Source organism: Pseudopipra pipra, chromosome 8 (genome assembly GCF_036250125.1).
Source record: "Pseudopipra pipra isolate bDixPip1 chromosome 8, bDixPip1.hap1, whole genome shotgun sequence".
In the NCBI taxonomy this organism is placed as follows: Eukaryota; Metazoa; Chordata; class Aves; order Passeriformes; family Pipridae; genus Pseudopipra; species Pseudopipra pipra.
This window is the reverse complement of record NC_087556.1, coordinates 14,999,764-15,013,041: the sequence shown is the minus strand read 5'-3', so window position 1 is coordinate 15,013,041 and position 13,278 is coordinate 14,999,764. Positions and strand designations below refer to the sequence as shown.

At 42.4% G+C, this 13,278-nt stretch overlaps 1 protein-coding gene across 1 annotated transcript; it reads right to left on the bottom strand.

Moving 5' to 3' along the window:
• Positions 1–3,025: 3,025 nt before the first annotated feature.
• COMTD1 (catechol-O-methyltransferase domain containing 1) lies at positions 3,026–9,597 on the bottom strand. Its single transcript, XM_064662647.1, has 7 exons — positions 9,431–9,597; positions 7,984–8,117; positions 6,935–7,040; positions 6,055–6,173; positions 5,739–5,793; positions 4,193–4,326; positions 3,026–3,431 (listed from the first exon to the last, which is right to left on the bottom strand). Exons 1-7 carry the CDS (start codon positions 9,510–9,512, stop codon positions 3,279–3,281), a joined length of 783 nt encoding a protein of 260 aa, XP_064518717.1. The 5' UTR covers positions 9,513–9,597; the 3' UTR covers positions 3,026–3,278.
• Between the last annotated feature and the right edge of the window lie 3,681 nt (positions 9,598–13,278).

The following is a 13,278-nucleotide window of genomic DNA, read 5'->3' as shown; positions in this document are numbered from 1 at the left end:
CCAGCACAAAGGGAGAGCATGTTAATGAGCCTTGTCTGCTCATTTAATTAGCAAGTAGAGATACAAAGTCTACTCTTAAAGAGCCTTCTGTTCCTTACTGTCACCCACCTAAATATCAGGTCATACCATTTTGAAAGTGACATCTCTGGAGCAGGGACTGAGATACCAGACCAGCAGTTAGGGTCACATGCTTTCATTCTCATGGTGGCTTCTGGGAGTTACCACATTAGGGGGAATTCTCTTTTTTTGTTCTGTTCTTGTTTTTTTAGTTTTGTTCTTTTGTTCGTTTGGTTGGTTTTTTATGCGCTATCCTTCAGCCGCATTTGCTTCTAAGCATGTCCCAGCTGTACATGTCACCTGTGTTGGCCTCTCTGGGGTCAATCCTTGCAACTAGAAGACATGCCAGTGTTACAGGAACAGCTGGGTAGTATAGTTTGGGCAAAAGCTGTGCCCCTGGGTCAGCTCCTCCTAAGGGGTAGAAAATACTGAGACTCTATAGTGCAAGCAGTAGCTCAGGCAGGTGTATTACCTGAGAGGCATGAGCAGAGCCATGAGCTTCCATACATGATGTTTCCATTAGAGAGAGACAAAGACTTGCATTGCATTATTGGGTGGTCCATTTTCACCACCTAATGAAAGCCTAAATTCCCATTGTCCCCACAAATTCCCCAAAGCTGATTCACTACTTGAATTAAACCATAATTATATATTATCAGCAGTCACTTTATAGTAAGGTTGAAGGATTAAATGCAGTTAGTGGTGATGAATTCCAGATGCGCAGGACAGAAGCCTGAAGAGAAGGCCAGCTTCTGGGTAACTACAAGATAGTGTAATGTATTCTAAATATTTGATTCAATTAAGCTTCCTTCTGCTCTTTGTTTCAGCTTACAGATGGCTCATCAATCTATAGTTTAGGGACACATTGCTATTCTTTCTAATGGTAATTAGATGATCAGGATGGAGACAGGTTTGATGAAATGCTCACACTATGCTCTGCATATTTAAAACGGAACAGAGTCCAAAGCAGAGGCAAGATGCTAACCTGCTACTGTACCTGGCTTCAACCTCAGGCACTTATAGGTCTTCCTTTAGCACAGGTAATGGGGACTTTGACAGTTCCTACCATTCAAGGAACGGGAGTTTTTGAATTCACGAACTATGATTGTTTGTATTGGTTTTCAATGTTGCTAAACTTTTATTTGACAGTTTTTTGCAGAAATACTCACGATGCTTGCCTGGTTTTGGCTCAACTGTACCGAGAGGGTTCTTTCAACTTGAAAATTAGTGGCAAACAGTTGCAGAGTCTGTGATCAATCTTCCAGTGACTTCTGCATGTTTGGGAAAGGCCATCATGGTAATTTTAGGACAGGGTATGTGTTCTTAACACCTTGTAGCTTGCTCATGGTTATCAGTCTAGAGCCTCTGAAGGCAGGAATATTTGAGGGGATGCCCCAGCTGTGAAAGTGTCCCATTTTGTGTTTTTAACCCTTATGATTTTTTTGTTATCTACCAACAAAGTAAAACTGTAAAGTAGAACACGGCCAGAAGCTTTGCATGCAAATGTATAATGATCCTGTATATTCCTTTAGCCACTCCATCTGAGAGCTGTTACAGTAATTAAAAATTTAATAAGGTGTTATTTCTTTTATGCAGATAAGAAATTTGCGGCATGCAGAGGTTTGAAGCTCTAAGGGTAAAACTGCACTCAGGGAAAGAAATTGGGCAAACTTTACACCCTATTTAAATTCCCATTTAAGGGCCACATGCACCTTGTGCTGGCCTTCTCCCAGACATGGATTTTGCAGTCAGTCCTCAATGCAGCAAAGTACTTAAGCACATCCTGACATGCTCTGCTGAATCAGGGTTTTAAGTGGAAGTGACAGAAATAGAATTGAGATCTCAGTCATAACCTGACCCTGAAGTCATCAGGCAATGCTTCCTTTCTTCACTGGTCTCCCACTGCAGTAAGCTACAAGTGTCCGAGACAGGCAAGACCCATGCCCCGAACCTCTGCCCCTTACCAGAACCCAAGCCACCCAGCTGGAATTTAAAAAATATGAGCCAACTAGACAGTTTTAACAATTCTAAGACTTGAGATCTTTGTCCCCCAGTGTCTTGAGTCATTCAAGTGCACTATTTAAGCAAATGGAAGAAGTATTCTTTTAGCTGTGATACAGCTTCCCTACAGGAGATCAAAAAATCTAAAGATCTCTTTCTTCTATACATATGGTACCCTTCCAGTATTATCAGTCCCCCAAAACATTTACCAGTGAAGCTTCTGTTTGTAAAACTCTACTTTCAGTTTCTTGCAGGTTTTATCTGCACTAAGAATTTCAGGCTGAAATTTGTTACATGCTGCCTAGGAAAGGGAATCTCTGCTTGCAGTACTGATTTGAATAGCCAGTTAACAGCTGTACTGTGTCCTCATACAATCACAGTCCTTCTGTAGACTTGCCACCAATGCTCTGTGCTTTCAACTTTCTAGGAAACAAGCACCTAGCAAGTTGCTTCTTTGAGGGCAAGTGGGAGGGAGAAAGGAAGGAGGGAGAATTGTTTTGGTTTACTTCTTGCCCATCTGCTCTTCCTCATTCTGACTTCAAAAAAATCTACCTGCACTGTTACGTAGGTGAAAGAAACCCAGACCTTGGGCACAAAGGTTTCAGAGAGTGCAAACACTGTATTGCAAATGTACAGCAAATACAGCTTGTCCTTTGGCAAGCTTTTAAAGAGAACTTTTTTTTTCAAATCATGTCTATTTGAGACTTGTTATGTAGTACTCTTCAAGGATAAAGAATGACTTTCAATATTTGTAGTTTGAGAAGGCTAGCAATCTCCTTGATGTCATTTCATTAAAATCCATTTTTCTATTATGGCTATAAACATTAGTAAACTCCACTTCTTTTGATGGTAGGACCAATTATTCTGCTACTCAAGAGCCTATTTTAGGATAGAAAATTACTTTGTTGTATTGACTCACTTGGAACTCAGACATTCAATAGAGGGAGATTTTTTTTCAACCACTGTCTTACAAGAAACATTTCCCATGAGTTTATTTGCTTTATTACAATTAAAATAAGAAACCACAGTAGTTCTCAAAATAAGTCTTTCTTCTCTACTTAGCCACCCTTAGGACACCGCTGCTCCTAAAGTCTACTTTCCCAGGCTATGCTATCCAGTGGAGATAAAGGTTAAATTACCATTTTTGATACTGCTCCACTGGCATTTTTCCTGAGGATTCGACGCTGCTCGTTATTTCCCATCTGCTGGGCTTCCTGGAGCTACAGCTTGAATGCCAGTGTGACTCCATCCGCCATGGGGAGCATGCTGATACTGATGCGGGAATCTCGGAGCAGCTTCTCGTTGAGGCGGTGGATGCTCTGCACTGCCAAGTCATCCTTTCTTGGTTTTAGCACGTTCCCACCAAAAAGGACCTATTGAAAAAAGAACTGTTATGCATCTCATTTGTTCTGGTATGACCCTTGGACCACAAAGGAAGCTTTGGAAAAGGTCCTGCGTATTTTTTAGAAATTTATATTATTTATTGTATTTCAGACTTCTAACGGTCTCTGACATGGAACTCTCATTAGTAAGTGGGATTGGGAGTCCACAGAATTGTAATTCTACTGTAGATTAGAAGCCAAAATAAAAAAGATGTGTTTAAACATAAGGTTTTTAAAAGCCTCTATTCCACTGCCACTGTAACCCTCAAGGTGCCTGAAGTTTTAACATTATTTGTTTCTAGTAAAAGTTAGAAATTAATAACTTATTAGTAGTTACTGATTAAAAGTGCTTCTTTTGATCTTGTGTAAGTACTGTACATTGTACTGAAAGTACTGCACTACAAGACAAATCAGAATAATACAGAGCATTCCCTGTAATGAAATACAAAAAAAAATTCTAACTTTCTGTTATCACAGACTGTTTATGTACTAACATAAATTTAACACATTACTTTTAACTTCTACAGGGTTTTATTCCTTCTCTATATTAGTGTTTTGTTTAGCTTACTTTAAGTGTTTATGTTGAATTTTATTTTCATTTGTATAACATGGAACAAACATGTCGCAATTGGCAACCCAGCTGCAGGTCAGAAATCACTTGACTAGAATCCCACTGTGACTTTTTTTTTTCCTTTCCCACAGCCAAAAGCAGTAAGTCCCTGTGCTATTACCACTACAACTGCAGTACTTACATTATCAATGGCTATTATTCCCCCTTTCCTTATGAGTCGCAAACATTTTTCATAGTACTCATTGTAGCCTTCCTTATCCGCATCAATGAAGGCAAAGTCAAAGGTTTCCGCTTCTCCGCTGGCCAGCAGTTCATCTAGATGAGCAACAAAGTGAGTCGTTACACCCTGGTTGATGCTGTGTAGGAGGACATAATCCATTTCTGTCAAAGTTCTTGTTAAATAACGTTTTTTGCTGCCTTGACCAGGCAGCCTATTCCTCCACAGGTAATTACTAGAAAAGCCTATCCCACAGAAACCAATCTAGACATGATGTATGCCATAAAACACTCAGTTACTGAGTCCTGCCTGCTTAGGAGTTCATGGAGTAGCTCTAAAACTGCAAGATACAGCTGGGACTCTTGAAAGGTGCAATAAAAACAAATCAAGCAGCTTGAAACTGGACACATTCTACACTTCAGCTGTTTTTGAGCTGAGAACTGTTTTCTTGAGTGGATTAGAATTTTTCTCACATTTATGAAAAGGTTCTAAATGCTAATCTCTTGTTGAAGATCAAGTGCCATGACACAGATCATAAGCAAACCCTGTCAAGAGATATTTATCACAGCAAAAGATTGATCTAAGTAGTCCCTCTCTAGGCCACGGCAGGTGACATTCAGTTTTAAGTTCTCCTAAACTCCAAATTGCCAGTTGAGGATGGCTGCCTGCTGTTTTGTAAGGTTTGCTGCCACCCCTCTCACCTGCCCCTACCATCTGTCAACAGCATCGTTTTTACTGAAGCAATTCCTAGACAGAGTTGTTTGTTAGACTTCAAGGACAGTGTATACTAGCAGTGTGCTTGTATTTGCCTCTTTGGAAAAGGATGGATGAATTTGGAAGTACTACAATGTTATGAATAGATCTGTGGATCCATCAAACACCTTTGCTGGAAACTTTCTTCTGCCTCCAAGAATCCTAGAAAATTTCTGGCATTTTCAGAATACTTATTAATATTTCCTCCACCCCATGTTTTCTCTTTCCTTGAATGAGAAGAGTAATTGCCTTGCTAATGGCCTTGCATGCTTTTGGCACATCCTAAATTTGAACTTCTCTGAATACAGTTCAACTACTGTACTCTAAGTTTTACATTGGCTTCTGATTTTTTTATGCACTTCAGCCCTTTCAGAAAACTCTTTCTGTCCGTAAAAAAAGAATACTTGCTTAGCATGGACAATGGATAACAGAAACTGGCCTTCATCTAATTAATCTGTTTTAATCAGCTTTCCCAGCAGCAGCTGACAATAGTACTTCATAGATTAAACGAAGTGATGGACAGGACAGGTGAGTGACTAGTACAGCCCACTACATAGGACAAGCATTTTCCTCCTCTCTGCTAGTAGGTAGGAAAACTGTGAACTTCTAAAGATTTTTTTTTTTTAATATAAGAGAAGCTGTCTGTTAGCAAAAGGAATCATATTCACAACCACATTTGGTCTTACATTTCATCATTATTGTAACCTTCTTCTATTTCTAGGGAAGGGGGAACAAAAAGTTAATTCTGGTTACTTACCAAGTGTTTGAATTGCTGGCTTAATCCGCAGGTCAATTTTATGCTCTACTCCTGCCTGAAATGAAAAAGAACAGGGACTTAAAAGTGGTCAAGAAATAACCTGTTAGTAGATTGGACTTAGGGAATGACTGGTGTTCAGATAGTTTTCCTATTATTTCTAGGTTCCAGACACCACTTATTTGTCTTCCCAAACTGAACTTCCCAGCCTCCTTTAATGATAAGAATACTTCTGTGTGAATGTGCAAGTTTAAAATACCAAAATCTCTTCACCTGTAAATGCAGCTGTCCCAAATGTGTAACAGGAGATGCTGCTTACCTCCTTCCACAGTGGCTTTCCAATTTTGGCATAGTCCTCGTTTATATCACAGGCAATAACTCGGCCATTATCTGGCAGGACAAGTGCCATATTCAAGGCATTATAACCTGTGAAAACACCTAGGAAAACCATAGGAGTCATCAACACTTATTGTACTGTGGAAAAAAATAAATAAGTAGTGAATTACATGGCTCTCTTCAGGAATACTGTCCATTAACAAATTGCCATCCTTGACTCCTTTGGGTATTTTAGAGATTTTTCCCCTCCATTTTAATGTAATGGGGGGTTGGGAGAAATTTTTACTTTTTCACTTTTTTTTAAATCGGTCTTTGAGCAAATGTTGGCTTTTTCCAAAAGTCTCCTGGACAGACAAGGCCCTGCATATCTGACTCAAAGGGACTGGATGAGCAGCAAAATACCAGGGCATTTTAAGAGCCAGGCCAAGAACAAAGATGGTGGGAATCCATACCTGGCTTCTCAGCATCAGTCTGGCTTTGGGACATCCTGCTAACATAGGTGCATCAAGGAAAGTGGATTGGGTTCATGGCCTGTGCAGCAAAATACTTTCTTCTGGCAAGAAACTGATACAGGAAGGAAAGAATACACCCTGTCTTGCAACTGCTGGAGACCCAAGTGATCTATTGATCTCATTTTTTCAGACTCCCTCGGAACTGATGAGCCAACTATGCTGATGCCAGAACTACTGAATGCACGAAGTGGCAAGCAAGTGCAAATTCAACACTCCTTTTCATGCTGTAGTTTGACCATCTGTTTGCTATGACAGGTATGCAGTGCCTTACTGTATTTGAATATCTTATGTTATACATGGTGTATGTGGAGAAGAACAGTCAGGAGTTTTACTACAGAGTGACACTCTTACCTATTTCAATAACTTTCTTGGCTTTAATGAGTTTGACCAAGTTTGCCATAAGCTGAGCCTCGTCACAAGACACCATCATTCTGCCCCAGGGATGCTCAAGGGTGAGCTAGAGAGAAGGGAAAAAATATAACACATCACAGCAAAACAATCCCAAAGCTACCAAACCAATATTCTAGGGAAAAAAAAGTGAAACTCCAGGAAAAACAGATAACCCTAAAAACAGATAACCTTCTCATTTAAGATGGCTTTGTGCTCCATCTACGAGCCAGAAATTGGGTTGAGTTTACCTGTAACTAAGGAGAGTGATATTCAAAGCAGTAATATACCCCAAAGTTACCACAGCTGTGGCAAACTCAGCAATATTTATAACTCATGAAAAATCATAGAGCAACCTTGACTGCAAAACTCCTTTATTTCTGTGAATTTACATAAACAGGTGCACTTCCTTCAAGACATGTAGAATGCTTTTATGAACTGCTGGTTACCATCTGTTGCCAAAGGTCACACCCCTTAGCTCTGGCTACACAGTGCAGAGCTGGAGGGGCTGAGCCCATGACAGGGTGGAAGGGCTCCTGGCACTGAGGAGGGGGCAACGGGAGAAGCAGGGCTGTGCCGTGACAGTTGAAGGGAAAGTATATCCTCCCATTTCCTTTCTTCCTCTAGGGCTCACTGCAACCAACCTGTTCCAGTACTTAGCATTTCACTGATTTTATGCAGGAGCAGTTTGTTTCACCTGAAATGATTCAATCCTGAGTCACGATGTCATGTTTGAGCTCTGACACTGGAGCCTGCTGAAGGACATCACCTCTCTCTGCTACAGATTCCTTATATGCCAACTAAAATGAACAGAAGTCATCTGTTCAAGTCAAAATCAAATGCATCCCAAACATGTGGACTTGGGAGCCGGAGATAGAAAGACATGTCTAAAATGTATGTCAATACTATTCAATACTCACATAGGTAGCCCTGAACATTGATGAATCTGGATATTACTAGTTCAAAAAACCCAGGATCCCAGCAGTTCAAGATGAGGTGTGGGAGATACTGACCAGACGCAGCTTCTTTAGAATTGGATGTTCCCGCAGAGAGTGATCCAGTATGTATTGCCAGAGAGGGCTGTTTTTTGCAATTAAACTCTTGGATGACTTGGGTGTCCCAAAAACTAAAGAAGGGTATCTTTTACCTACAAAAAAATAAGGAATAATAAGAACTTTTTTACTTTTCAGTTACTGGCTCTTTAAATAAAGCAAGCATTGATGTATTACTAAAGGTTAAAAAGTTCTTTGCTCTAAAAAATCTGTGAAAATGGAAAATGCAATGCAGCTGGACAGCTCAGTGGACTCTTTCCTCCCCCTCCCCCTCCGCTTTTTAACCTCTAAGATGTCCAGCCCATGGCTGCAAAGGCTGAAAGGGAAAGGCTTGGGTACTGTGTTGTTCAGTGGCTGATATGATGCTTAAAAGCTGCCATACTCTTACAGAAGAAGCAACCACATCAGAACTCAATGGACAAGTTTAAGCTGAGAAACATGAATGTGACACACTATTTTCTTAGTCTAGGGCCCATGTTTTGCAGATGAAGAGAGACTGCTGGTTTTTAGGGCTGTCAGCTGATGCATCTTCTCAAGCCTTGTGTTCTCCTCATGACACAGTCCTGGGTCCTGCCCTCTAGCCAGAGTAAATCTGGTATTGCTCCATGGCTTGTTTAACATTAAACCAGTATGCAAATAAAGTAGGTGCTGAAGGTTGAAGTTTAAGGGCATGTCTACTCAGATACAGAACTGACTGCACCTTTGATGCCCAATGCTTCTTTTACCAAATGGGTCAAATATTTTAAAGAAATAACAACAAGGACATATCCTGGTAGTGTTTGCTATTAGAAACCACTATTATTTTGAGGGGTTTATTTTCTGTTTATCGATCTGTTTTACAGACGATCACGGCGAGGTCTAGATTGTTTCAGCAAGTCGCCTGAAGTCAAAGAGTAAATAAGCAAGTGGCCGCGTTACAAACCTAGCACCAGTTTCCTTCCCCTGCCAGATTATCATCTCGTTCTTCCGCTGATCCCGGGGAATGAAAGCGAAACTGTTACCGGAAGACAATGGTGTGAGCAGGGCCCGCACCGCGGCGTTCGGGGATGGCCAAAGGCACGCAGGCAGGGGCCGGGTAGGGTAGCACGTCCTCGCCTTCGCTGGGACCCTGGCGCCGGCCCCACAGTGCGGTAGCTGGATTATAGGGAGCGGCTTGGGCTCTAAGAGCATCAGTGTATTTACTGCCACAGCTCAGCGAAATAAATCCCTGTCCGCAGGGCAGCGCCCAGGGGTCCATCTGCTCCCCCGACGGCCGCCTGGCTGCACCTGCGGCGGGGACTCCTGCTCGGCCCGGGGGGAAAAACCTGCCCGGGAGCTGCGGTCCCCGCGCCCTCCCCGGTGGGGACACGAGGAGGGCGCAGCCCCCACGTCCCCGTGTGTGTGCCGGGTGTTGGGGGGCGCCGCTTACCTGCCAGCACACCCGTGGCAAAGGCGATCCCCAGCATCGCCGTCCCGACGGCCACCTCTTTGGGCACGCTGAGGAGCGGCATCTCGGAGCCGGGCGGGAGCGGAGCGGCAGCGGCACGGCACGGCCGGTCACACGCGGCGGGCGGGACGGTCCGCCCGCCCCCGGGAGGGCGGGGCCCTGTCCGCGCCCGCCGGGATCCTGGAGATGGCCTTTGGGTACCTCTGGGTGGCTTTTACCGTGCCCGCTCCCGGCGTGCCCGGTGCTGGACTCGGCTGGGACGGCGAGAGGGTGGGTCACCCACTTGGCTGTGGTGTGTAAAGGGACACCTGGGATTTGTGCCCCCACCTCCGCAGAGGCTGGTTTTGGTACGGCTTCACTGCAGTTTGTAAAACGCACCCTAATATCGTGTGAGCTGGTAATGGGCTCTGATGGAGGAGCCTTTCGCAGTGACTCGTGAGAGCCTTGGTCCTCAAACTAGCCCAGAAGGTGAGCTCTCTCCTTCCCCCAGCACAAATGTTGTTTGCAGCTGGGGTGCGAGCAAACTCCGTATCAAAACACATGTAGGATTTTGGGACTTCAGTCCTGTGACCTGTGAGTTTCCAGGTGAAAGTGGTCAAGGAAGATTCTCCAAGAGGGGGAATGGGACCTGGTTTTCTCTGCCGGCGTTTCAGCCCCCTCTGCAGTGCCTTCCAGGTGAGGAGCAGCAGTGGCGAGGGCAGCCTGTTGTTTAGGGATATCCTCCTAGTCCGTTGCTGAGGGAATTGATATATAAGCCAACATTGACTGTGTAATCATCTTTTTTAAAAGTCAGCCTAAATCCAACTTTTGTTCCCTTTTGTGAAAGAACCCTGCAGTGCCTTTTGGAGATGGACCAGGGATTTAGTTTTCATTTTTGTGAAGTGTTGGAAATATCTGGATTTTGTAAAACCCGACCAAGATGTAAAGTTGCTCTACAGGAGATGAAATTAGCAGCATTGCATACAGACCAGAATACACAGAAATGGAGTGGGTTACAACTTGGCCTCCATAGATGTAGAATGAGAGCAGGTAAAAATTCCCTTTTGACACATAGTAAATCTCTAGAAAGCAAGATGATTTGTGTGTTGGTAGGTTTGGATGATAACTTTTCAACTATTTTCCTATGCTAGCAAAACTATCTAGTGTTAATGCAGTTGGAAGAAAAAGATTCTTCTTTAAGTACATCTTGAATGGAGGATTAAATATATCACCAGGGTATTTATGGGAAGTGGGTTTGCCCATCACTGCATTTTTAGTGTGTATTAGACCTTATTTATGAAAACTTGACCCCAGAGCTCTTGCATCTCTTTTGCAGCAACTAATCATGTCAATCACTAAGCAGTCTGCTGTGCTTTCTGATTTGCAGAACAAAGCAAGACATATGATCTGTCTTGGCAGATGAAATAACTTTCAGTTCACTTCTAAAATTTATTTGATTTTGAAAACTAGGATTGTTGGTTTCTTGATGGCTTTTTTTTTTTTTCATTCAGTATCTCGTCACTTTCTCTACGTACATTTTTGCTTTGGTAATTGTTTGTAAATGTTATCCCGTCTTTCAGAAGATGAGTTATCAGGATGCACTGGAACGTGTCAGTTTTAGAAGGCAACAATTCTTCTGGCAGCCATAAATCAGATTTGTGACGGTGCGGCTCCATCTAGTGATTTTTCTCTGCAACTGCAGCAGGAGGGAAAGAATAACTGTGGGTTACTCTGTATTTTCAATGAAACACGCTGAAGTTTGTAAACTTCCAGTGTTCTGTTGGCCTCTCGACTCAACTCGACGAGATGCCCTACTTGAAGCTGTCTGGGATCTTCAAGTTCCTGAAAGCTCCAAGAGAATTAGTGAACTGAATTGCTAACATACTTGAACGTGTGCCTGAAACTCCTCCTGCCCTCCCACCCCCAAAGCTGTTACACAGTAATAGCTTACCTGTGGTGACAGTGTCAGGTGTTTTACTATATCGCTGTATTGGACAACGTATTGTTTCCTTTAGACAAGGAAATTGATTTTCAGATATCTAAGACAAGGTAGAACACTTTCTTGGGGGGGACAAAAGAGTTAAAGCCTTTCAACTGAATAAAATGGAGCCAGCTGCTTTTCTTTGAGCCGCTGCAGTTTTCATTTTACATAGCTCTGTGATATATTATTGAACAGGAAACTTTGATTAATCAGATTAATTAGACACATGCTTGCAGTGTGCTGTGGTTACTTGAGCATTTAAACATTTTGTCAGATTTCTGCCTACTACTTGTGCTGAGTGAGGTGAAGGCTACCTAGAGATAAAACCTTGTTACAGTCTTGGATGCAAACCCCACTGCTCCCTATATCTGTGAGGACAGTCCAGTTGCACAGATTTCACAGGAGAACAGGATTGCTCCCAGTGTTGTAGTCAGTAGGCGTATTTACTGTGCCTGAAAGTGCCTTCTCCCTGGAACTGCATTCTTGAAAGGGTTAGGAGGGTTTTAGCAGCATATTCAGACTGGAACCAGAATGTGATCGCTTTTGTGAAACATATGGAGTAGGACAGACAGGATAGTCAGTGGCTGACCTCAGTGTGTGCAAATACTCACTTTATTCATATTGCTAATCTATCCTGGTTTTACAGGCACTGTGTAATTGATATATGTAATAGTATGTTCTTCTACTGGAGCCTTCCTTCTAACAGTGTTTTTCTATGTGAGAATGTTGCACACCATCCACCTTGGTGTCATCTAGCTTTGTAGACTTATTGTAGCAATGGGACTGGCAAAGCGTTAGCCTATTGATAAGGCTCTCATCTCACTTCTGGGTTTCTGGTTTTCATTTGCAACTATTTTTAAATCAACCAGTTGTACCTAGTAATTGAGGCACCAGTGTAAAATGCTAAATGACCTGTCTTGAGTTTAATAAGTTGTTTCCTTCCACTGTCCTCATAATTTATATTATTTTCTGTTGTTGTTTTTGTTTTTATTTCCCTCTTCACAGGTAGTGTCAACTGCCTGAACTCAGCCATGTGTTCTGGCAGTTCATTGCTGATGTTCTGTGGCCTGCTCCAGCGTGCTGGTAAAGAGCAGTACACAACCACCTTGTCTTACTGCTGCACTAAAAAGAAGTAAAATCTGTGGGCGTTTCAGACACTGTCTGGTGTGGACAGTTGAGGTTTGTCCACACTGTGACTAAAAGCCTACCTACAATGTATGTGCTAAACTATATTTGTTGCTGATGTGGTCTTACCAGACTTATTGGCAACGTGTACTAAACCCTAGTGACAGCTAGAATGGTTTTACTAGACCAGTGGGTATAGATGGCTCTTCCTAAAACATACTCACTCTGTAATGGAAAATCACTGTACATCACAGATACCCTGAAGAAAGTGTGTATAGGCATGTTTGAAGCACACAACTCCCTGGAAAAAAGCTTTACACATTTGTTGAAGCTATATTGGACTATGGCATTGGAAAAAAATCAGTGGAGTTGCCTGTTGTGTCTGCTTCATTCAGGCTGCAATGTTGCTGCTGTGGCTTCAAGCATAATTTGAATGGTGCTCACTTAAAATCTTGGTTAACTGTACACTGCTCTCTGTTTACAATGAGGATAGCAGTCACACAGTCCTCTAAAACATGGTAGCATTTGCATAAAATTTGAAGAGCAACTGTAAAGGCTATATGTATTTAGTTCAGTCAGTAGAGTAGAAATATGTTTGTAGCTTATGTACAGCTGAAAGAGAAGACATCTGTCTTTGTTCCCTAAAGGTTGCAATATGCATGTAAAAACATGGTCTTGGGCAGGAAGTGTCAGGAGTTGGATTGTATTGAGCAGTGTGCTTGGCAGTAGCCTAACTGTCAAGTTT